We start from the raw sequence: 22,694 nt of genomic DNA on the forward strand, positions 1-22,694 counted from the left end.
GCGAAGTAGTTCCTCGTGCTCCGTCATTACTGCCACTACGGTCCTACCGCTCTCGGTACTTATACAGCTCATTCTGCTCATCAAGAAATGTCTCCATCCTCCGAATGGCCTCAGCTGGTATGTGAAAGCCTTCGGAGCGTTGCAACATGGCTTCATCATGACGGTGCGGCGTGACCGCAATTGATCACAGCCTCTCGACGTCGTGGCGTCTTTGCGCGTCCACGGACTTGCGAAGAACAACGCCGGGCTACCCGTTGTTATTGAGCTTCCTCTGCAAAAGCCATGCGAGCCCCGCACCGAGAAGTTGACCGACTGCCCCCCAGCGCCCGCTCTCCCCCCGCCTCTGCCTCCCTCTTCAGGCCCGAGCATCCATCTCGATGTCGAGCTCGTTTGTCAGATCCCGCGTGTACCGGAGGACGACGAGCTTGTGGACTTGGGTGACGGATTCGGAGACTCTGACGATGAGGACAACAAGTCTGAGACCGAGGGCGAGGAGTCGTATTATGATGACGAGATGGTCGAGGATCCTTATCAAAGGACTGACACTACTCTCTACTCTGTTCGCCCTCTCAACCCGGAGCAGTATCCATATTACATCCCACCCCTCGTCATCAAGGTTGCGGCTCAGCGAGAGGGCAGGCGCATATACAACGAAGCCGCTATATACAAGGCTCTCGAATCCGTTCAAGGATTGGTCGTCCCTCGCTGCTACGGATACTTTCGTGTTTCCGTGAATCAGTACGAGACGACTATCCTGCCCTGGAACCCCGAGTGTAGGTTCCCAAGGGACCCAGCTAGGCTCGACATGTTCCGTCTGCCTCATCCCTCAGCGAGTCTCAACATACTTCTGCTTGAGGAAGTCGGTGAGCGCATACCAATTGGAAGCGTGCCTCGTGATGATCTTCGGTGAGTAAACAATACCTTCCTATGGCAATCATGCGACTCGGCCGACTGACTTCTCATAGTACTGAACTCCTCGCCATGTATGAGGAGCTCATCCGACTGGGTATCGATCACATCGACATCCGCTATCCAAACATCTTACTTGCGCCGGCGTCCCCTCTCAGTCTGGAAGGCAGATGCTCTGCCACGTTGAAGAGACCGTTCAAGTTCCGACTCGTTGACTTTGAGCACTCCGTAAGGACGAACAGAGAGGCAGTCAGCATACATTACAAGGTGAAGGGCCTCATAAATCTTATCCTCCATGAGGTCTGCCGGCGTTCGATGAATTAGGCTCCGCATTTACTTCTCTCTGCTACTATCTGTCCAATTTCTAATGTCCAATGTCCAATGTCCAGTGCAATGTTCAATGTTCGTCCATGCGTTTTGTCCGCTTGGGTTCGGGCCTAGTTAGCATCGGATCGCTAGTGGTTGGGTCCACTGAGACTGTAGTCTCTTACACGTACAGCCTGGAATTCACTCATCTTCTGACCGTATGAAAGTGAAGACAGAATGATTGGAAGAGGAGACGGAACTCGTCCTGAGTCGCTCGCGCCGGTAGCAGCGGCGCCTACGATCCTGGGAGGATCACGTGATGGACGCGTCGCGTCGGAATTACACACGTACTCTAAGCGGCGACTGAAACCTCTTTGCCTCTTACCACCACCATCCATAGGACGACGCTCAAGAGCTGATCCCATCGAAAAGACCATGGATGACCAACTCGACGCGGATACAGCAAGGTTACATCTCATGTTCACATAGCCTGTGTGGCGTCGTTTCTGATCCACGCACGCTGAACAGAGCAATCGCGCTTAGCTTGCAAGATACTGGTCGACCGCAACAAGCAGACGTTATCGACGTGGACGACGACAAGGACGATCAGTACGAAGAGGACATGAGGCTTGCGATAGAGCTGTCAAAACGAGAATCGAGCTCTAAGCCGATGCCAACACAATCACAAGCACAATCGCCAGCACCAGGACCCGCAACAGGAAGGGCATCCCAGCCAGCAGCAGCTTTCCTCTCCGAACGTGCCCAACTAGAGCGAGAGCGACTAGAGCGGCTGAAGCGCACCCGACCGGACATACACCGCGAGACCACCGCGATCGTGGTCGACTCGGACGACGACAACGACGATGACACAGACGAGGAAGAGCGCGCACGCAGTGCGAAAAGGCAGCACATCTCCTCTTCGTCATCTCACGCTAGCGCACGTCGTGCCAACCCGTCTTCGTCTAGCACCAGGAACGCCCCAATTTCAATTCCAAGCGCAAGTACCAGTACCAGTACCAGTCGCAGTGCTAGTGCTGCGGCGAGAGCAAGACCTGGGGTCGTGCCTTCCACAAGCGGGAGGGGAAGCGGGCAGGGCTCGTCGCGGACTGCTGTCTTCTGGGACGGGGAGCTGCGGCAGACGGCGAATATGCACGTCGATAAGCAGAAGGACACGCGGCCTGTCTTCCGGCTCACTGAGATCATCTCTCCGGTCGGTCTTCTGTCAGCTGCGGTAATTTCTTCTGAGTGCAACTGACGACTTAAACTCCTTGTTGGGGGTTGCTGCTGCAGAAAGAGGACATCGAGTTCGCGATCGTCTCAGCGTTCTGCTGGAACTTTGCGTGGATGTACCAGATGTTTGACCACAAGACGGCGGTCATCGCCGTGGATCACAACCCGAGAGGCGAGCCTATCCGACTGTATGTTGTACGGGCGTGCTAACTGACTGTATCGTATCGGTGCAGGAGAGGCGTCGATCAAGGCGATTTTGCCCAACTGGATCCGTACCACGCCGTTCTTGCGTGGAGGGTTTGGCTGTATGCATATGAAGGTGTGTCGGCCAAGACTCCGTTTGCCAGATGTATGTCAATGACGACGCCACACCGATCTAGTTCATGTTGGTGAGTCGTTCGTTCTGTCTGTATGGTATGATAGCCCTCCCGCTCACTAGCCCGCACAGCTCTTCTATAGAACAGGCCGGCTACGCATCGTTGTATCGACAGCAAACCTCATAGAGTATGACTGGCGCGACATCGAGAATGTGAGATCTCTTGCCCGTCTCGCCTTCCACCTCAAAAATTAATTGAACGACGTTGGCTGACGAATTCTGACAGACGGTTTGGGTGCAAGATATCCCCAAGTTGCCCTCTCCAGTCGCAGCAGACCCGAAGCAAGAGAATTTCGCATCCGCGATGGTCCGCGTGCTGCATGGCGTGAACGTTGCGCCTGCTTTGGCGAACTTGCTGAGCAACGATGTGGGCGATCTTACCTTTTTTGAGTTTTTGTGGTCGTCGTCTCATGAGTGCTGCAGCACCCCAACCTCCCGCTGCAGCGGATCGAACACCTCCGGACGCACTGGGACTGGTCCAAGGTCAAAGCGGCACTCGTCCCATCCATCGCAGGCAAGCACGAAGGCTGGCCCAAGGTACGTCCCCATCCCATCCACTGACCCACCAACCCTAACCCTGTCCCGCTTGCAGGTCATCCTGTCCGGGCACACCTGCCTGATGAAGTCACTGCAGGACATGGGCGGGAAGACCCCGTCGGACAAGGAGCTCGTGCTCGAGTGCCAGGGCTCGTCGGTGGGGAACTACAGCACGCAGTGGCTGAACGAGTTCTACTGCTCCGCGCGGGGCGTGAGCGCGCAGACGTGGCTGGACGAGAAGAAGGCGCGCCGCGCGAAGCTGCCGTTCCCCCCGATCAGGATATTGTTCCCGACGGCGCGGTATGTGCGGGAGAGCGTCCTGGGCGAGGCGGTGCGTCTCGTCTCCCTTTTGAAATTGTGTTGGTGTTGGCAGGATGGGTTGGAGGCTGACGCATATACATGGGATGCAGGGCGGCGGGACGATGTTCTGCAGACGGAACCAGTGGGCGGGGAAGAACTTCCCGCGCGACCTGTTCCACCAGACGAAGAGCAAGCGCGGGCGCGTGCTCATGCACTCCAAGGTCAGCATCGGTTCTCACTTTTGTCAGTTAAGTCACTCGCTCCGTGCTCACTTCACGTCGCGACCGGGGGACAGATGGTGCTGGGGACGTTCCGCGACAAGCGGGGCGGGCTCGACCGACATGCAAGGAGTCCCGCGCGCTCTGATAGCGAGGACGAGGACGACGCGGGTGCAGACAGCGGTGAGAAGGACAAGAAGCTTGTGGGGTGGATGTACGTCGGCTCGCACAACTTCACGCCGTCTGCGTGGGGGACGTTGTCCGGGTCGGCGTTCAACCCTACGCTCAACGTGCGTTCCGCTCTTTCTTTCCTTTTATCTGCGGAGACAGAGGGTGGCTGAGAGGGAGGATGTGACATGGCAGATCACGAACTACGAGCTCGGGGTTGTGCTCCCGCTGCACAGTCAAGAGGAGATTGACAGGGTGGCGTGCTGGGAGCGCCCGCCGGAGAAGTATGTCAGTGGGCGCGACGAGCCTTGGGTGAGTTGTCTATTGTGCATGTCAGATTGGGGCTGTCGATCTCTTTCTGCGTCAGCTTGCGTGACTGATTGACTGACGGGCGGTCTTTGTGTTACAGATACAGAGCGAGTCTGCGGCGTTCGTTGAAGAAGGGTAGGAGACTTTTGAAGGCGCGGGCCTGCGACTTGTACTTGCGACTTTATCAATCTGAGAAAGAATGTAAGACTTCTACTGGCTTTACCGATGGCTTGTGCATGTCCCCTGCACAGTGCGTGGGGTGTGCTTTCCCTCTTGTGAGGTGTGCCACTGGATGTCGCCCTAAGGCCGTTCTATCTTTTCTTGGCACAGCATGCGGTCATCTCGTGCTGGATGTGGGATGGTTATATCCTCGCTCTCTCCTATCTTCGACTGCGGCGTCTGCGGCAGCTGCGCTGCTTACAACTGCGATGCGTATTAAGTTTACGTCTTGGCGATGCCATGAATTCGACCGCACAACGTACTTGTCTGAGACTGACTAACTGCGACAAGTTGAATGCCGAGGAAATGACTTTGCTGTCTATCTGAGTGCCCTCATTAACTCAGACAGTTGTCGTATAATGCTCGAAGTTCAGTCAACGTTGCCGCAGAGTTGAGATGGTTGCGATGGGCTGTACTGCATTGGGACTGTGCGCCACCGGAGCCAAACAAGGCCAAATGTCAGGACGGCCGGGAAGCGCGGGACGAGAAAGGCTTGAGGCCAAGTCTCAGCCGCCTTCGACACTCTCTTGCTTCCCGCATCCCGTCCGCTCGTTTCTGTCTACTCGTAATACGTGTCCTCGTCGTCTCCGGCAGCGTTCACGACCTCCTCGCAAGCCTCGTCATCGCCGCCGGCGTCGTCCTCGAAGGATCATCACCAACAACATGCACCCGCTTTCGTACATCCCGACCGGCCTCCTCACCTTGTTCCTCGCATGGTACCTCCTCCCATTAACCAGCGCGACGTGTGAGTATCGGCCGTGCTACTCCTGGGCCCCAAGTGTCTCATGCGAATTGCAGCGTATTTCGTGATCAATACCCCCGCGAACGGGATCCAATGGTCGAACAACGCCATTAACCCCATCACCTGGACCAAGGGCCTTCTCGACGGAGTGACCACGGTGGACGTAGAACTCGCGAGGCTGAGCACAGATGGGCTGATCTTTGTCGCGAAAGACGGTACGTCACTACCCATCCTTGCCCCCACATGCCTGCTTTTGGGTCTACGAATTCCTCTCTTCGTCACTTCGCCGTTGCTATCGCATCGCTCTCTTGTGAATAGGCGTATCTGGTTTCCGATACGGCTTGTCATGTTTTGTTGGGACATGGCGGCTGGGTTGTAGCGAGTCCAGTGGAAGCCGAAGTTCCCCGGACGTCCCGATATTCCCAGCTCGAGGCCTCGTTCTTGCGAGTAGCGATTTTGCCTTGGCAAGCGCGGCACCTCCTGCCCATATGCATACATGCATACTCGGGTAAGCGGGAATGAATGATGCTGCTCGGCGCGCGTCAATCCCTCTGCTACCATCCTCGTATACGCTCTGGCGGATCGGAACCCCAAAGACCAGAGCATAATAGGATCTCGCTGGTCACCCTCATACTCGTGTATACGAAGGGAGTATGCGACAGAGTTGAAACCGCTTCCTCTGCGTGGCAACCATGCTGGAGAGGCACCCAACACATTCTCTCACATCGGGGTGGATTGCCGGACGGATACTCAACAACGTATTGCATGCGCCTTGTCCCACTCGTAGCCTCGAGTCTTGTGCAGAGGCGGCATGCTCTGGAGCGGAAGTGTCGCGCATGACGGGGCTGCCGAGGAGGTTGTACAACATCCATCCTTCTATTGGATGACTGACCACTAGCCGGCCATCTGTCACCGCTCGCCACTTCCGCACAGGACCTGCTGGGAGTGTTCTCTGCCTTCGACTCCTGTTTCGTCTTCATCTCCTCTCGACGTAACGCGAATTCTGACATCTTGCCCCCTGCTAGTCTCGACACCACTCTCGACTGGGTCCTTGAACATCTTCCTCCAAGACGTGCCCACGGGCGACGACTACTACCTCCTCTTCCTCAACTCGACGCACGGCGTCATGTACGGCGCGTCCCAACGTTTCGCCATCTCCGACTCGGGCAACGGGACCGCGCCCACCCCCGCCGCCGGCGCGCCCACCGTCACCGTCTCCGGCGGCCCGAACCCCACCGTCGGCTTCGCGACAACATTCCCTCCCTCAGCAAACGGCGTCAGCGCGATGAGGGCAGTGGATGGCGCACGGATGCAGCTCTGGGCGGTGGCGAGCGTCGTGGCAGTGTGTATGTTCGGTGGCGCGTGGACGGTGCTCTGAGTCCCGAAGATCTGAGCTTGAGCTTGGGCCAGGGGCTTCCGGCTCCTGAACACACACACAACACACGACACACCACGCGCGGTCAGGGGGCGCACCGGTTGCGGTTGCCACAGTGCGTTTGAGCGGCAGGCGGCGGCGGAAGAGCGGTGCATGTATGGATAACGGCGGGGAGGAGGAGGAGTCGGTGATGGGCGTGGCGTGGCGGCCTGCGGCTTAGATCTATACTATCTTTTTGGGGACCACGGGCTATCCTAGTTAGTGTTTTCGCTTTCTTCCTCTTCTTCCTTCTCTTGCCGCTGCGATGGACTACTACAGTACCCGAATGATATGACGCAGTGCGGAGGGAGTTATTCTATGTATCAGGCGGCTTGAACCACGTAGGGTGGCATGGGCGGATTGACGTATCTGCTGGGAGGTGCGTCTTCTGTTGAGATGCTGATCGTACGTGAACAAGCTTGTCCATAGAGGCGTAGAGCAGCTACGTACTGTAGCATTTGCCTTGCTGCATTATGGATAGGTGAGTGCTGCGCTCCTGTATCCTGCTACCTTGCGTGCACTGACACTTTCTTGCGTACCGCTCCCAGTGCAGGATACCCTCCTATTAGCTCTAATATTAGTTGCGCGACACCCTCCGACTTCCGCACGCAGCATATATGCGCCCATAAACGACGACGCCAGCCACTAGGGCAAGCTGGTGAGTGGTCCACGATCCGCCAATCCCATGACTGTAGATGAAGCAGGAGCAAGTCCCGCTGCTCGAGGTCGACGGACAAGCTATGCGGGCGCGCGGCGCGCGTTGATCTTCAATTTACTCCCGTTGATTTTGACACTCGGGTCCTAGGACGGAGCACAGGTCCCTCGACCTCCGCTGGAGCGGGCGATAGGGGTCTAATTGTCTCTCTTCGCTGGACGAGAGATGAGAGATTCGTTCCGCGGGAGGAATGTCCGTTCGACGCCGCCCGTATGCTTGTATGCTTGCGGTCTCCGTCTCAAGTCGAAGATCGCGCGGTATAAGAGGACAAGCAGGGGCGAGTGGCTAGAACACTACACCGTGCTCGCCCATCCGAGATGCTTCTGCGTCGCTCTCTCCTCCAGGTTGCGGAGGTCTTCCTCCCGCTTGCGCTCGTTGCGGGTCGTACTGCTGCCGCTGCTGCCCAGGGGCGAGGCTCGCGCTTCGATATCACGGCTCATCGCACGGGATACCAGTATGCCGCGGCCGAGCAGCTGAACTCGGAGAATTTGCAGGTGGTGACCAAAGATGACCTCTTGGTATGTTCTCGTCCATGCCAGTGCATCTTATGACTGGTTCCTGACTCGCGTTCGGTCCAGTACACCACAGATATCATGCTTGGCGGGCAGAGTGAGTCTCATCTTCCGTTATGTTGGAAGGACAGACTTAACACGCCTAAACCAGAGTTCACCGTGTCGCTTGATACCGGCTCGACGGACCTGTGGATCAACACCAAGGGCCGCAATGTGCAGCTGACGAACCAGACGAGCATCACCACGTCCATCACGTATGGAGTAGGCAAGGTGGAAGGGCCTATAGACTTTGCACAAGTCAAGATCGGCGACTTCGTCATCGACTCGCAAGGTCTGTCTCTGCGCCAATTGTAACTGCCTCCACGAACTGACTCAGCTTTGCAGCGTTCATCAACCCGACCTCGATCGTCGACTTCAACCTCGCCGTCGACGGGATCATGGGCATGGCCTTCGACGTGGGCAGCATCCACACCGCGTTCAAGAACGCCTTCGGGGCCGCCGCCGCCGACACGCTCGGGCGCGCGCCCATCACGTCCCTCTTCGGCGCTCACCCGTCCCTCCCGAACAACTTCGACGTGCAGCTCGCGCGCACGGGCGAGACGCAGGACCTCGCCGACGGCTCGTTCACGATCTCGGCGCACGCCCCGGGCTTTGACGCGGCCCTCGCGGGCGCGCCGAAGCTCCCGCGCGTGAGCGACCAGTATTGGAGCATCGTCATGGACGCGATGAGTGTGGATGGGAAGGCGTTTGCGTTTGATGGGAGTCGGATTGCGGGGGTTCCGCAGGGGAAGACGGTCGCTGCGCTCGATACGGGCTTTTCGTTCCCGCCGCTCCCGCCGAAGGCTGTTGATGCGATTTATGGCTCGATTCCGGGTGCGGTGTTTAATCCCTCGTCGAAGCTCTGGGCTGTGCCGTGTAACGCTACTACGAGCCTGTCGTTCACCTTTGGGTAAGTCAGACATAGCGCGTGTTGCATGGGGTCTGCCGGTGGTCGCAGATGCGCTGACTTGGATACGTGCAGCGACAAGGACTTCGTCGTGCACCCCCTCGACCTGACTCGGACGATGGTGACCGACATCACGACGAACGGGCAGAAGAAACAGGTCACGATCTGCATCAACACGTACCAGTACCTCACGCTCGACCCGAACAGCTTCCAAGGCTTTGACATGATCCTCGGCGACGCTTTCCTCCGGAACGTCTATGCATCGTACGTCTTCATCACGCCTTGATCTCTCGTCTCGTCCCGCCTCCGGTGCTGAAGACACGTCTTGTCTAGCTTCGACTACGGGGACACCCAGCCTGGAAACACGAACTCCGGCCCAGGTATCCCGTTCGTCCAGATGGTCTCCACGACGGACGCATCGAAGATGATGGACGAGTTCACCACCGAGCGCGCGGAGACCCTCTCGAAGCTGCCTCCCGAACTATCCCCTTCGGACTTCGTCAGGATCGCATCTGGTGGCTCAGGCAGCGTTGGCGCTGGAACGAGCGGGGCCGCTGAGGAGTCCGGCGAGGGCCGTGGCGAGGGGAGTGTCTTGGGCTTGAAGTACGGCATGGTCGCGATGATTCTTCTTGGGGCAAACTTGGCGGTGGGCATTGCGCTTATTGGTTTGACAGTGGCGATTTGCGTGCAGGGGAGGAAGAATCGGCTGAACATGCGGACGTATGTGCCTGTGCGGTTCAGAGATGAATTCGAGCAGGGTAGTTCGAAGTATGGCAGTTGAAGGAGGCTATGTAGAGTACAGGGAGATGGTGTAGACAGCACGGCGTGTCCTATGTATTCTAACTTATGTTCCGGACTTGACTGGCTTGGCTTACGAACTCCAGCTTCTTCCTGGGTACTTTGTAGACGTCTCTCCATCGCAATAGGATACGAACCATCATATCAATTACTGCACGACGTTACATGCATACACGGAGCCTAAAACAGGACGATTTCGCAAGACTGAGAGATCAGATGGGGGGCTAGGGCCTCAGGCCGACGAGACGACAGAGGAGGGGCCCTTCTTGGGAACACGAGTGTTGCCGTAGCTGACGGGGGTCTGCGCCCGCTCGCTCACAGAATCGTCGATCGAAGACGCAGCGTAGGTGCTGTCGGCCCCGTTACCGACCACAGCACCTGCAGGAAGCGTGTTCCCTCCAATTGGGGCGCCGACCGCGCCTACCGCACCCTCCGGGGTGGTGTTGTTGCCAATCAGCTCGCCCTCAGAAGGGCTGGGCATGATCTGTCGAACGCGGTCAGCCCCGAAGTGGAAGTTGAGGCCATACGAGCTCGAGAAAGACCCACCCTATTGCCTTCGTACCACCCGGTGGAGGCGGGGCTGATGTCGAGCCAGTAGTTGAGCGAGCCCCCGAAGTGGGTCTGCTTGGCGCCGCTGCGCTCCTTGATGGCCATGCGCCCGGGGAAACCGAGCACCTCGGTGGCGGCGAGGATCTCCTTCTCGGCCTGGTCGCAGCTGGCGCGGTACGGCAAGTTGAGCTGGATGCCGATATCTGAGTCCTCGGGCTGCATGAAATGAAGCACCACACTCGGTGAGCGGAAAAATTAGCTGGTGACGAGGAAGGAACAGTAGTTACCTTGGTGACCAACTTGATAGCGTAGCCCCGCTCGGTGAGCCTCTGCACGATGGGCTTGAGGCAGCGCCCGATGTCGGAGCGCTTCATGACGTCGAACGTGAGGATGGCGCTGTAGGACCTCTGGAAGAAGATATCAGGATACGGACTGGCTGGTACGCCCTAGAGGCTCACCTTGACAAATCTGACGATGTCCTCGTCGATGGACTTCCACAGCGGGGTCGAGTCGACCTCAGTGGGCGCAGCGAGACTGTCAGCCTCCGCCTCCATGGAGTTTAGCTGATTAGCAACGTAAGCCCCAGTGGGGTCCTTGCTGATGACGATCGTCGTGGACGGCTTGAGAGAGATCAGGTTCTTCTGCCAGATCGGGTCTACGCTCTGGATGTCGCCACGGATCATCTGCGTCTCCTGGTAGTCCAGCGCGATGTATGCACTCAGGACGGGCGTGAAGTCGCCCGTGACGGCCAGCGTGTTTCCGACGTTGGGCCAAGTGAGAGCGAGGTTGATGTCCTCAGTGGGCTCGTCCAGGTTCGTGATGAAACCTGGAAAAATCCAAGTTCCTTAGATCAGCCATGTGCGCCGGGACCCTTATGAGAAGATACGTACCGATACCAATGCCAGCGGGCCCACCGGTGCGGTTCACCGCCTGGACACTGGTAACACCAGACCTGTCCTTCGGATCCTGTGAGATTCCGGTAAGTGTCGAGACTTCGAGCAAGGCAGATCGATCTACGCACAGTCCAGTGCTGGACAGGCGGATTGGCAGTCTGGTCGAGGAGGAGCGTGGTGGTCTGGCCGGCCTGTGGAACGAAGAGCGTAAGGAGAGGGCAGGTGCGACCTAGCTAAGCAGCATCGACGTACCTTGATCGGCGTGTAGTTTCCAGCGGTCACAAGCGACCCTTCGCCAACCTGAGTCGCGCTGAAACCGAGACTGCGAATATACATGGTTAGAATGCGGGAGAGCAGCTTAAGATGAGACGTTGACGAACGTGCTGGTCCAAGTCGCGTTGAGGGTGGAGCGACCACGCGCCGCCAGCGTCGTCACCCTAGAGACATAGCCTTTCAGTAAGGAGTAACGAGAGATTGAAGGGCAGAATAGAGGATAACTTACTTCCAAGCGATCGGGAATTGGTCGCGGTAGAGGCCGGGTACCGGAGGGGTGAAGCAGAGCATCAGCGTCACATTTTCGCCAAGGTTGGAGCTATTGAGCGGTGATCAGCAGTCGTAGACAAAGAGAATAAGACCGCGGTACCTTCTGAACGTGAGGTTCCTAGTTGCCATCTCGCCTGCTGTCTGGACGTTACGATGCGGGCTGTTCTGTGTATGTAGTAGAGGGGTGTGTGGTTATGAGTCGCACATCGAACTCTTTATATACCACCAATGCTCGTGCGTCTGCCGAGCTGAAGCCTACGGCTCGTCGTATCTGTTGCCTAAGTCCGCCTCCAAAAAGGGCTAGCATACGGTCGTCGTCCTCGCCGAATGCCTTTCGACATAAGGCCGACACAATTAAACCCGATACCACGAATTGTCCCAAGCATGCTTGACATCAATGAATTGTGTGTGAGTCGGAACGTTTGTAGCGCCGGAAAGGGACAAGCTGTCGTACACAGTGATGTTCAATCTGTCATTCCTCCGCTGACAGAGTAATGGACGCCCGATGTACCACTTCGTAGCATACTCCACCTCTAACGTAGAGAGTGGCCGTCGTGAAAGGTGCAAACGTTCGCCATTCAGCTCATCTACTCAGCATAGAATTCATGTCGAGTTGATGGATCCAGCATGGTCCCACTTAGCCCGTGTCACCATCTTCTCCAGGTCCCATAGTGCCACTGCTTGGAATCATGGGTCTTGGTTCTTCGTGTTCCTTCCCTCGACCTATCTATCGCAACGATTCGGATACGTGAGCATGAAACAACGCCTGACGAAAGCGGACCTTGGCCATACTGTCCTCAGCTTTCCTCAGTCATACGTTCGCATGCTTCATATTGTGCGAGAGTATATGGATCGACATACTAGTAGCAGACAAAGGGTACCAGCCCCGGGTCGAACGAGTCATCGATACAAGTCACGGTTCAAACTTTGGAGCGACAAGCTGGATTTGCCGGGAACACGGTCACAGAGTGTGACTCTTGGTCACGCTGGTTCATCACGAGCGCTTGAATGCTTCTGTTTCGCCACATCATCCTCTTGAACGTTGTTCAGTGTCCATTTCCAGGGCTCTGATGATCGTGTTTTTTTCTGGAGGTGTGAAGGGATTGTTCAAATGTTGCTCACTAACGGGCAGGGGATGCGTCACAGTGGACGCCTTCACTGCATGACTCTGCAATGGAGAAAATCTGGTCAGACGCGTAACATACAAGATTGGAGATTGGTTGGTAGTCTCCCGGACGTTCGGACTCGGAAATGCGTACTTACCCTTCGCACGCGCCGAAGGTCCGAAGCTACGTCGGGACCGTCCCCGACTCCTGGCCCGCCTCTCCGTGAAGCTGTCACCTCCATCACCACTTTCTCTTTGTCATAAGGAGGTACTTCCATGTCTTTCGGACATCGTCGTTATTGCTTCGTTCTAATTAGCGTATCTAACGCCGGACTGTAGGGTTAAGTACGTCGGTCCTAAGGCGTCCAAGACACTGTCAAGTTAGCCATGCCGACTGATCGCGCAGCAGTGGTTTTCTCACCTGAAATTCCGGAGTGCATAGACCCCGACAACGACATGATGTCGCATTAACGTCAAGGTCAGCGGGGAAGGGAATGCTAGCAGGCACGAGCCTGCAGGCCATTGTAAAGGCGAACTCGGTGTCATCGAACGCCGTATGCTAACCACTTTCGTGTATAGCACGTGCTGGCCCTCCGTTTCCTATGCGAAACACTATCCCGATGGTCATATAAGGTCGACAAACTGGAGATCGTCTCCCAGCAACCACCGCTCCCTCCAAGTCCTGCGACCGCAACTCTCAATCAATCTCTCGTTGTCGTACAGACTGAAAAGAACACCTGCAATGGCGACTAGGAACCTCACGTTCAGAAGGTACCGCGGTCTTATTCTCTTTGTCTACGACTGCTGATCACCGCTCAATAGCTCCGACCTTGGCGAAAATGTGACGCTGATGCTCTGCTTCACCCCTCCGGTACCCGGCCTCTACCGCGACCAATTCCCGATCGCTTGGAAGTGGGTTATCCACTATTCTGACCCTCATCTCTCATTGCTGAAAGGCTATGTCTCTAGGGTGACGACGCTGGCGGCCCGTGGTCGCTCCTTCCTCAGCGCGACTTGGACCAGCACGTTCGTCAACGCTCATCTTGAGATGCTCTCCTGCATTCTAACCATGTATATTCGCAGTCTCGGTTTCAGCGCGACTCAGGTTGGCGAAGGGTCGCTTGTGACCGCTGGAAACTACACGCCGATCAAGGTACGTCGATGCTGCTTAGCTAGGTCGCACCTGCCCTCTCCTTACGCTGTTCGTTCCACAGGCCGGCCAGACCACCACGCTCCTCCTCGACCAGACTGCCAATCCGCCTGTCCAGCACTGGACTGTGCGTAGATCGATCTGCCTTGCTCGAAGTCTCGACACTCACCGGAACCTCACAGGATCCGAAGGACAGGTCTGGTGTCACCACTGTCCAGGCGGTGAACCGCACCGGCGGACCCGCTGGCATTGGTATCGGTACGTATCTTCTCATAAGGGTCCCGGCGCACATGGCTGATCCAAGAAACTTCCATTTCTCCAGGTTTCATCACGAACCTGGACGAGCCCACTGAGGACATCAACCTCGCTCTCACTTGGCCCAACGTCGGAAACACGCTGGCCGTCACGGGCGACTTCACACCCGTCCTGAGCGCATACATCGCGCTGGACTATCAGGAGACGCAGATGGTCCGGGGTGACATCCAGAGCGTAGACCCGATCTGGAAGGTGAACTTGCTCTCGCTGAAACCGTCCACGACGATCGTCATCAGCAAGGACCCCACTGGGGCTTATATCGCCAAGCAGCTGAACTCCATGGAGGCGGAGGCTGAGGACGTGAAGGTACCCGACGCTATTCCTGTGTCCATCGGTTCAGAGAACGTTGTGAGTGTCAGCGCTCTCAACCCTCACGAGTCCTTGCGATCTGAGAAGCACTCACGCATCTCTGCTCAGACCCGCATGTACCGCGCCACGCTCTCGTTCGCGGCACAGAGCCTCGTCAGCAACAGCCTCAAGACGATCGCAGAGCACCTCCACTCCAAGGGCTACCGCGTCAAGGTCACTCTCCTGGTATGTCGCTACTTCACATCGCAAATTGATGTGTCGACCGTACTTACCGAGTCATCATGCAGGGCAAGGCCACCGACGCTCTTATCGAGCTCGTCCTCCCGACCAGCACGAGCTGCAACCAAGCCGAGAAAGAAGTCCTCGGCTGCATTGAGGACCACGGCTTCCCGACGCACATCGCCATCAAGGAGCGCAGTGGGGAGCTCTTGGCATACTCCAAGGACCGCTTCTCGTGCTGGGAGGACATCAACCCCGCGACGAACGGCTGGTACGTCCGCAAGGTACGTCACTACCGCTCTAACTGCCCCGCCCTCCGCTGATTGATACGCGTACACACAGAACATCGTCCCGTACATCACCGCGCCGGGACCGGTCAAAGGCGGCGCCCTGGGCGAGATCATGAACGGCGTTGCGGAGGTCACCGCTGCGAACGGTGAGGCTACGAACGGGAACGGGACAGCCACAGGATCTGCTGGCTTGGTCGGCAATGAGCTCGCTCAGCCGGAGCCTCAGACCCCCGTAAGCTACGCCAAGACTCGTACCATTGGCAGGAAGGCTTCCAACATGTTCCTCCAGGCTTAGTAGCAATCTGGCGATGACGGGCCAGTTTTCCGTGTTCCCTGCTACTGCTTGTAATGCGCTCTGAATGTATGCGTCGTGTGCTCTATACATCGTGCAGATTGAGTGAACGTGCGTAGGCGGCACGGCTGTGCGACCCCGGGACCGTGTGACTCAGACCAACAGTCACGCTTATTGGTGGCGCTGCTTATGTAGTACCGGTTGAACCTGGACTACATCCTAACCTCTAGGCTCTCATCACTATATCCCACCTCTCCAACCTTTAAGCTGGTCGGAATGCACCATCGAGTGAATGCAGTCAAGGCCAGAGCAAAATTGAAACTTGCCATGCCGCTCAGCGTCCGACTTGGCATGCGCTGCCAGCGTAGCAGTTCGACGGTCAACCGGGCGGCCAGAGTAGACTCACGCGGCTGACCGCTGTAGTCAATATCTGGTGTTGTTTATTGCTCACATATCCATTGTAGGAAGAACAAAGAGTCACGTTCGTAACTTAGCGGCTCAATCGTTGCCAATTTGAGCAATTGTTCAAGGCAGCCGAAAATTTCAACGAACTCTGGACGTGATACGGGGTTGGATGGCTCAGGGCGATCAACTCCGAGTCGTCACGAAGTTTCCCTAGTATGCGAATGAGTCTGAGCGTGAGTAACCCTAGCACCTCCAGAACCACCCGGTGTTGTGCAAGCGGCGGAATATACTTTCTACTAGTGGTATAGTGGGCGTCCATTACTCTGTCAAGGGAAGGATGACTGATCAAACTCAAGCATCACTACAGTGTACGACAGCTTGTCCATTACCGGCGCTGCCACGTTCCGACTCACACACCAGTCATTTTCATGTCAATCATGCTTAGAACGATGTGGGGGAGCTATGTTAATCAATGTCGGTCTCATGTCAAGAGACAATCGGCAACTGCAACGACCGAATGCTAGCCTCATTTGGAGGCGGACTTCAGCATCGTCAATAGGTGTTGGACAAGCCCCGGTCATCAGCAAGGGCGCGGAAAAGTTGCAATGCCCGGCAGCGCCCGTTGGGCATTGCAACCCATAACGGGTAAGTCGAGCGCTGGCAGATCCTCGACGGTCATTGCAATGCGCTGACAGCCAAGGTGGCACAATGTAGACAACAGGTTGACGAGGTAGTAGTCTAACGAGCCAATGCATACACTATAGGAGCCAGTAAAAGTATTGCAATGACATTGCAGCAACCCTAAACATAGTGTGATTAGTCCACGGCATAATAGCCCTCCTTGGGCATATGTATCCTCCGTCTGCCTCGTCTGCACCTCCATCGAAGCTGAGCCTGAGGGGGAGCCAAGCGGCGGCACCCACCTGGTTGCCACTCGACGCACTTGACGCGCCGGCGGAGTTTCAAACGCGTCTTGTTCACGGCCTCCGATAAAGCAAGACCGACCACTGCTACGCCGGCGTACTTAAACCCGATGATGGCGCGATGTTAGCTCGCGTCGTCTCCATTCCACTCCCCCATCTTGCCTACGACGCTTAGCAGCTACTTGACTTTATTCTTGCACAACCGCACAAAACCCAGCCCTACATGCGGGACCCCAGCCCCAGAAGACTCCCGCACAACGCCGCAGCCCAGTGTCGACCGGTTAGCACGCCACTCAGCAGACACCATAAGACTTTGACGACGACGCCATCACCACTAGTCCCCAGAGGGTTGCCAGTATCCCCCACCCCGGGGTCCGCAGGGCGTAGATGGTCCTGGCCAGTTGTCTCAGCTGTAGGGAAGCGTTCCGTGACTCCAAATGCTCTCACCGTCTCTCGCTCTCGCACTCTCTCTGTGTCTCTCGCGCTCTGTCTGTGTCTGTGTCTCTCGCGCTCTGTCCGTGTCTGTCGCTCTCGCGCTCTCTCTGTCTTTCTCGCTCTCGCGCTCTCTCTGTCTCTCGCTCTCGTGCTCTCTCTGTCTCTCTCGCTCTCGCGCCCTGTCTCTGTCTCTCTCGCTCTCGCACCCTGTCTCTGCCTCTCACGCTCTGTCCTTGTCTCTCGCGCTCTGTCTCTGTCTCTTTCCGTGGCATTCACAGCAATTTGACTCACTTCAGCGACAATGCCAAGGACAACACTGGGTTGGGACAGGTGCGTGATGACGATTAGGTTCAGGGCGAGCCTGAGGACGACAAGGATGAGGGGGACGAGGATGAGGGGTGACAAGGAAGAGTATCAGTGCCGCTAAGGCCGCTACCCAACCTTCGCCGACGTCTGCTCGATTCACGCGATGTCTAGCCATTTGAAAGATGGTCTTTGAACCTCGTGTACTTGTACTACTTACAGCTGTGAATGAAATTGATATATACTGCTCTCACTATTGAATATGATGACCGATCTGTGGCATTGAGATGTACATCAGGACTCTCACTTGTGTTGCAATTCGACACCTTGTCGCCGCAATGCACACCTTGCAAGGTGTGCTCTGACATCCAAAAAGCCGATGTTCCGATGTATTGCATTGGCAGATAAGGTATTGCAGCTACAAGGTGACGACTTGCAATCCCTCAGGTCTCCGTAGCAATGCCGGGCAATGCAAGGTAGCCAAGGCAATGACCGTTGTACATGGCCATGCCAAGGTTAGCATTACCCGGTCACTGCAATATAATCCCGCCGCCGCAGATGGGTTTGGCACTGCAGCCTCAATAACGCCGACGCGCAAGCATAACGCGATATATAAACCACCCGGGCTGCGTTCAGGAGCATTGACACTCTCCCAACCACCTCATCGACATAGTAGCCCGCGAACAATCAACACAGCACCGGATATGACGGCTAGGACACTGACTTTCAAAAGGTACGGATACTGAACCTCCAAGCCGTCTTCCCGACACTGATCAGTTGTATCCAGCACTAACCTCGGCGAGAATGTATCGCTGATGCTCTGCTTTACACCTCCCTCATCCGATCTGTACCGCGGCCAATTCCCGGTTGCTTGGAAGTGAGTCTTACAGCTGACCTTCTTCTGTCGTTTCTGATATGCCATATTTGTAGAGTGACGACTCTCGCAGCCAAAGGTCGCTCTACCCTACGCACGACCTGGACCAGCAAGTTCGTCACTCCACCCCCCCCCCCTCGATTCTCGATTACGTGCAGTCTAACGATGACCATGACAGTCTTGCTTTCAGCGCTACGCAGCTTGGCGCGGGTTCGCTCCTGACAGCCGGAAATTACACGCCGATCAATGTACGTTGGTATTATGTCGGTCTCCTGATAATCGTATTCATGTCGGCTTACCTGTCCCTCGTTCCACAGCCCGGCCAGACGACCACGCTAGTCATCGACAACAGCACTCAGCCGCCTGTGCAGTATTGGACCGTGCGTCCATTAGTAGTTTGTCTCGAGCTGTCGACACTCACCTGTGATTTGATAGGACCCTGTGAACTCTCATGGAACTAGCGCCGCCAAGGCCGTCAACGGCACCGGTAGCCCCACGAACATCGGCGTCGGTGCGTACCTCCGTAAGTATTATCAAAGTGGCACTTCGAGCTGACCATTGTTGCAAGGCTTCATCACGGACCTGGACAAGCCGGCTGAGGACATGCACGTAGCCCTTACTTGGCTCAACGTCGGCGCCGGCATGGCAGTCGCGGGCAACTTCACCCCCGTGCTGAGCGCATACCTGACTCTAGACTTCCAGGAGAACCAGCTCATTACGTCGGATATAATGGGCGTGGCGCCGGTCTGGCAGATGAATCTGCTCGAGCTCCAGCAGGACACCACGATCATCATTAGCAAGGATCAGAATGGGCATTACATCGCTTCGCAGCTGGCTCCCATGGAAGAGGCGGAGGAGAAGGAGGAATTCACTGCTATTTCCGCGTCCATTGGTCCAGAGAACGTGGTGAGTGTCCAGTTTATTCCCTACCACCCGTGAACAAGGGCTCACGTATCTCTACTTAGACCCGTGTATACCGCGCCACGCTCTCGTTCGGGATGCAGAGCATCGTCAGCGACAGCCTCAAGACGATCTCGGAGCACCTTCATAACAAGGGCTACCGCGTCAAGGTCACTCTCCTAGTAGGTCCCCACTTCTCAGCCCCATTTTACGTGTCGATCTGGCACTTACTGAGTCACCATGCAGGGCAAGGCGACCGATGCTCTCATTGAGCTCGTACTCCCGGCCAACACCAGCTGCAATAAGGCCGAGAAGGAAGTCCTCGCCTGCATCGAGGATCACGGCTTCCCGGTGCACATTGCCATCAAGGAGCGCAGCGGGGAGCTCCTGGCATACTCCAAGGACCGCTTCTCGTTCTGGGAGGACATCAATCCCGCGACGAACGGCTGGTACGTCCGCAAGGTACGTTCACCTTTACAGCGCTCTCGTGACCGTGACTGAGAAAGCCATATACAGAACATCATCCCGTACGCCACTGGACCCGGTCCGGTGAAGACCCAACACAACGGCGATGTCCTCGCCGATGCCATGAAGGCGTAGAAGTCGGGCCAATCCTCGTTGTGAAGGACGGTAGTGACCAGTCTTCCCTACTGTTACTTGTAACGCGCCGAAGTATTTGCGTCCTATGCTATATGAGTGCTGTGAAAGCCAAGTGGACATAACGAAACTTGCTCTAGTTTATACGGTCGCCTCATATAGAGTACGCCTGAGCCCAACACGTTGATATCAGCGGGTACTACCTGGCCGAGTGAGCCCCATTCTCAGTAGCAACAGCATCGGAGCTGACGGAGCCTCCGCCTGAGGAAGACTCCTCCTTCTCCTTCTCCGTATCAGGCTGCTTTTCCACGTCGACGTACGACTGGTCACTCCGCCTCTCCATGACGATCTCCGTGTGGTTCGTGAGAAGAGCCTCCGTCATATGCGAATGTGTGTAGACGGACGGCCCAGCCCTGCAGATGCCGTATGTGAGCCGGTGTCCGCGTTCGCGCCGAGTCCTCTAGTATCACGGGACAGAGAGAAGAAACTCGGACGTACATGGACATGCTCTGCGTTCCCGAAATCGTACTCGCATGCATACAAGGCTGCGCGAAGCGCGGCATCGACCCCGACCCGAACCCTGACACAGATCCGGATCCGGATCCGGAAGTGCTGACGCTGTACCTTCTACGCAGCTTCTCGCGTGCGTTGAGGCTCGCCATTAGTGACGTAGAGTACACTGCAGAGGGGCCGGTTAGACTTGTTTGATTGGCGTTGTCCAACGAGGAGAGGGAAGGGGGAGGCACGTACGACTCGCGGCGGTGTACCAGATGATTGTCGACATAATGCTGTCCGGGAAGCAGAAAATCTGTACGCGAGACATTAGTGGGAAGGGTTAGACATGAGACATGGAAGCTGAGTCGACGAACCAAGATAATTCCCGCGAGGGCGGACACGCTGGGTATACATCATGCATGAGCACGTGCAATGGTTGTCGACGCCACGCAGTAATCCTTACCATGTCAGGACCCCGGTTGATAGAGTATAGAATGCCTGTATCATACCCACGAATTCAGCATGACAGGCAACGCGTGACAAACTACACGTACAAGCTGTTTTACCAGAGGGCTGTGAGCGGGACGCTCAGCACACTGATACTGGTGTAGGCAGGGTTATACAATTTACCTCGGTCCATCTTCATTCGACCTCATCAACACGCAGAGCAGGCACGACGTCAATGCGAAGTCCGTAATCGCGAACATGATGTTGACAGCCTTCTCGATATGCTTGTAGTAATTCGCGGATGCAAATACTCAGCGGGTGAGGTGGAGGATTGCATCGAAAGGACATACGACGACTTCGAGGTACAGCTCTGTCACTCGGACCGCGAGCAGGCTAGAGCGGTTAATCCGTGTCAGCACAGCGAGCCAGAATACTGTCGCTTCTGTATATTACTCACGTATATGTGAACAGAACTGGACAACTCTGAGTGAGCACAACAAGCAGGACATTCAGAGAGTCGAGACTGGATACACACCTATGCCCCCGGCTAGAACAGAACGAATGCAATGTGAACCGCAGGTACATGAAAGTCTCATGAGGGTACTCACCAAAAGTACAGAGGATGAGGAAGCCCTGGTGCATTTGTCAGTATTTGAGACGTAGTGCATGCCAGAAACAAGACCCACGAGCACCACAATCGCTCCTATACTTCTACCAACTATAGACAAGGTCGAGGTCAGCAGATAGCAAAGTGTCATAGCGGTACAGCGACAACTTACTCTTCCAGACGCGGTGAGCATAGAAGCTGAAGACGTGGTCATAGTCAGGAGAGGAAACACCGGAAAGTAACTTTGAGACACGCACGTCTGAATGACTAGGACTGCGATGGACTGCAGCGTGGTTAGTGTGGGTAGTGATGTAAGCTATTCCAGTGTTACGGCGTACATTCAGAAATATTTGGGCCTAAGCGTATCAAAATCCGACTGTTAGTTGGACATGGACGGAAACGATGACGATGGAGAGATACGAGAAGTTGACTCACGTAGGTCGACCTGTTGAGGAAATACATCAGCCTGCATACTGCATTGCACGGGAATGAGGGACTTACCATGGTAATCCGGAATCTAGCGAGTCGTAAACTGCGGCGTGTGCTGTTACCAACATCACCCATGCTGGTACCATGTCAGCACTCGAATACTACCGGTGGATATGCACTATGCTGAGAGCATACCGGTGTACACATAGAGGGCTAGATGCAGTATATTGAGGATGATGACCGCCGAAATCTGCATGGTTCAATGAGCACTACTTTCATGTGCATCTGGATCCAGGACCAGAATATACGCACAACACCTCTGAGGAATGGTCGATCGCCATGGTAGGAATACCGTAGATAGAATATTACCTGTCCGCTGAAAACTACAACGGCTTCAATTGAGCTTGTCACGATCCCAGAAAACATAGGAACTGACCTCCGAATAAACTAGCGACAGCTCCGATAAACTTTAGCTCAGAGTTATAAAGGCAGATCGTGACGGGAATCCTACTTACGCGCCATTGAAGGCAGCACCTACGGCCAAAACGGCCAGACTGTATAACGTGGATGAGTTTCAGCCCCTATATAAACCGTTCCTGGTAACGTACTTCTCTTGCATCACCTTGACATCTCCGTATCCTAGTGCTGAAGCGTCGGCCATGATTCATAGAGGTGGGGTGTGCTGGAGTAGTCGTTGTAAGAGAGCAGAGCCCCTCGATGGTGCGTCTGCTTTCATGCTACTGCGCTCGCGGATATGCCCTCGGAGTGAGTAAGGGAAGAGGGCGGATGCTGGGGCGTATAATGAAGTGGTTACGCCCAAAGTGGCAATTCGCCGGCTGTAAAATAGGAGGCTTCAAGCCGTCCGAGCCTCGGTAATGGAATGTCGGACATAGGAGTCATTCCAAGGTGTGGCGG

At 55.9% G+C, this 22,694-nt stretch overlaps 9 protein-coding genes across 9 annotated transcripts; 6 read left to right on the plus strand and 3 right to left on the minus strand.

Moving 5' to 3' along the window:
• Positions 1-66: 66 nt before the first annotated feature.
• On the minus strand, positions 67-876 carry L226DRAFT_345103 (uncharacterized protein). Its single transcript, XM_067674103.1, has one exon. It carries the CDS (start codon positions 821-823, stop codon positions 356-358), a length of 468 nt encoding a protein of 155 aa, XP_067528955.1. The 5' UTR covers positions 824-876; the 3' UTR covers positions 67-355.
• Positions 877-1,597: 721 nt separating this feature from the next.
• On the plus strand, positions 1,598-4,584 carry L226DRAFT_495765 (phospholipase D/nuclease). Its single transcript, XM_067677531.1, has 13 exons — positions 1,598-1,682; positions 1,744-2,425; positions 2,506-2,617; positions 2,679-2,764; positions 2,826-2,834; positions 2,894-2,974; positions 3,048-3,188; positions 3,245-3,358; positions 3,414-3,689; positions 3,769-3,879; positions 3,954-4,166; positions 4,240-4,356; positions 4,454-4,584. The coding sequence occupies exons 1-13, from the start codon at positions 1,651-1,653 to the stop codon at positions 4,490-4,492; spliced, it is 2,013 nt and encodes a 670-aa protein (XP_067528956.1). The 5' UTR covers positions 1,598-1,650; the 3' UTR covers positions 4,493-4,584.
• A 488-nt stretch (positions 4,585-5,072) lies between these two features.
• Positions 5,073-6,863, plus strand: L226DRAFT_540735 (uncharacterized protein). Its single transcript, XM_067681933.1, has 3 exons — positions 5,073-5,317; positions 5,371-5,529; positions 6,340-6,863. The coding sequence occupies exons 1-3, from the start codon at positions 5,236-5,238 to the stop codon at positions 6,690-6,692; spliced, it is 594 nt and encodes a 197-aa protein (XP_067528957.1). The 5' UTR covers positions 5,073-5,235; the 3' UTR covers positions 6,693-6,863.
• Positions 6,864-7,335: 472 nt separating this feature from the next.
• L226DRAFT_555550 (acid protease) lies at positions 7,336-9,813 on the plus strand. The gene is made up of 6 exons (XM_067683062.1): positions 7,336-7,961; positions 8,022-8,052; positions 8,107-8,286; positions 8,340-8,904; positions 8,977-9,165; positions 9,235-9,813. The coding sequence occupies exons 1-6, from the start codon at positions 7,761-7,763 to the stop codon at positions 9,680-9,682; spliced, it is 1,614 nt and encodes a 537-aa protein (XP_067528958.1). The 5' UTR covers positions 7,336-7,760; the 3' UTR covers positions 9,683-9,813.
• Positions 9,814-9,856: 43 nt separating this feature from the next.
• L226DRAFT_563929 (uncharacterized protein) lies at positions 9,857-12,024 on the minus strand. Its single transcript, XM_067683595.1, has 10 exons — positions 11,785-12,024; positions 11,644-11,733; positions 11,525-11,578; positions 11,394-11,466; positions 11,270-11,332; positions 11,139-11,214; positions 10,707-11,074; positions 10,536-10,655; positions 10,246-10,464; positions 9,857-10,183 (listed from the first exon to the last, which is right to left on the minus strand). Exons 1-10 carry the CDS (start codon positions 11,811-11,813, stop codon positions 9,932-9,934), a joined length of 1,344 nt encoding a protein of 447 aa, XP_067528959.1. The 5' UTR covers positions 11,814-12,024; the 3' UTR covers positions 9,857-9,931.
• A 1,154-nt stretch (positions 12,025-13,178) lies between these two features.
• On the plus strand, positions 13,179-15,470 carry L226DRAFT_617551 (uncharacterized protein). Its single transcript, XM_067687051.1, has 11 exons — positions 13,179-13,313; positions 13,369-13,560; positions 13,612-13,701; positions 13,759-13,815; positions 13,873-13,942; positions 14,004-14,066; positions 14,122-14,197; positions 14,262-14,602; positions 14,672-14,788; positions 14,851-15,066; positions 15,125-15,470. The coding sequence occupies exons 2-11, from the start codon at positions 13,532-13,534 to the stop codon at positions 15,365-15,367; spliced, it is 1,302 nt and encodes a 433-aa protein (XP_067528960.1). The 5' UTR covers positions 13,179-13,313; positions 13,369-13,531; the 3' UTR covers positions 15,368-15,470.
• A 1,291-nt stretch (positions 15,471-16,761) lies between these two features.
• L226DRAFT_540740 (uncharacterized protein) lies at positions 16,762-17,680 on the plus strand. The gene has a single exon (XM_067681934.1). It carries the CDS (start codon positions 17,130-17,132, stop codon positions 17,463-17,465), a length of 336 nt encoding a protein of 111 aa, XP_067528961.1. The 5' UTR covers positions 16,762-17,129; the 3' UTR covers positions 17,466-17,680.
• Positions 17,681-18,060: 380 nt separating this feature from the next.
• On the plus strand, positions 18,061-19,922 carry L226DRAFT_617552 (uncharacterized protein). The gene is made up of 10 exons (XM_067687052.1): positions 18,061-18,163; positions 18,218-18,307; positions 18,361-18,417; positions 18,483-18,552; positions 18,622-18,684; positions 18,740-18,815; positions 18,873-19,210; positions 19,270-19,386; positions 19,451-19,666; positions 19,721-19,922. Exons 1-10 carry the CDS (start codon positions 18,135-18,137, stop codon positions 19,802-19,804), a joined length of 1,140 nt encoding a protein of 379 aa, XP_067528962.1. The 5' UTR covers positions 18,061-18,134; the 3' UTR covers positions 19,805-19,922.
• A 78-nt stretch (positions 19,923-20,000) lies between these two features.
• On the minus strand, positions 20,001-22,120 carry L226DRAFT_576441 (uncharacterized protein; the record flags this gene model as incomplete). Its single annotated transcript, XM_067685355.1, has 19 exons — positions 20,001-20,214; positions 20,300-20,480; positions 20,552-20,609; positions 20,671-20,698; positions 20,760-20,794; positions 20,851-20,869; positions 20,927-21,027; positions 21,094-21,136; positions 21,201-21,216; positions 21,279-21,290; positions 21,352-21,376; positions 21,430-21,461; positions 21,523-21,548; positions 21,608-21,633; positions 21,689-21,706; positions 21,786-21,795; positions 21,852-21,915; positions 21,975-22,029; positions 22,088-22,120. The coding sequence occupies 19 exons, from the start codon at positions 22,118-22,120 to the stop codon at positions 20,001-20,003; spliced, it is 996 nt and encodes a 331-aa protein (XP_067528963.1).
• Between the last annotated feature and the right edge of the window lie 574 nt (positions 22,121-22,694).

This window comes from Lentinus tigrinus (genome assembly GCF_003813185.1).
Source record: "Lentinus tigrinus ALCF2SS1-7 unplaced genomic scaffold L226scaffold_64, whole genome shotgun sequence".
NCBI lineage: Eukaryota > Fungi > Basidiomycota > Agaricomycetes > Polyporales > Polyporaceae > Lentinus > Lentinus tigrinus.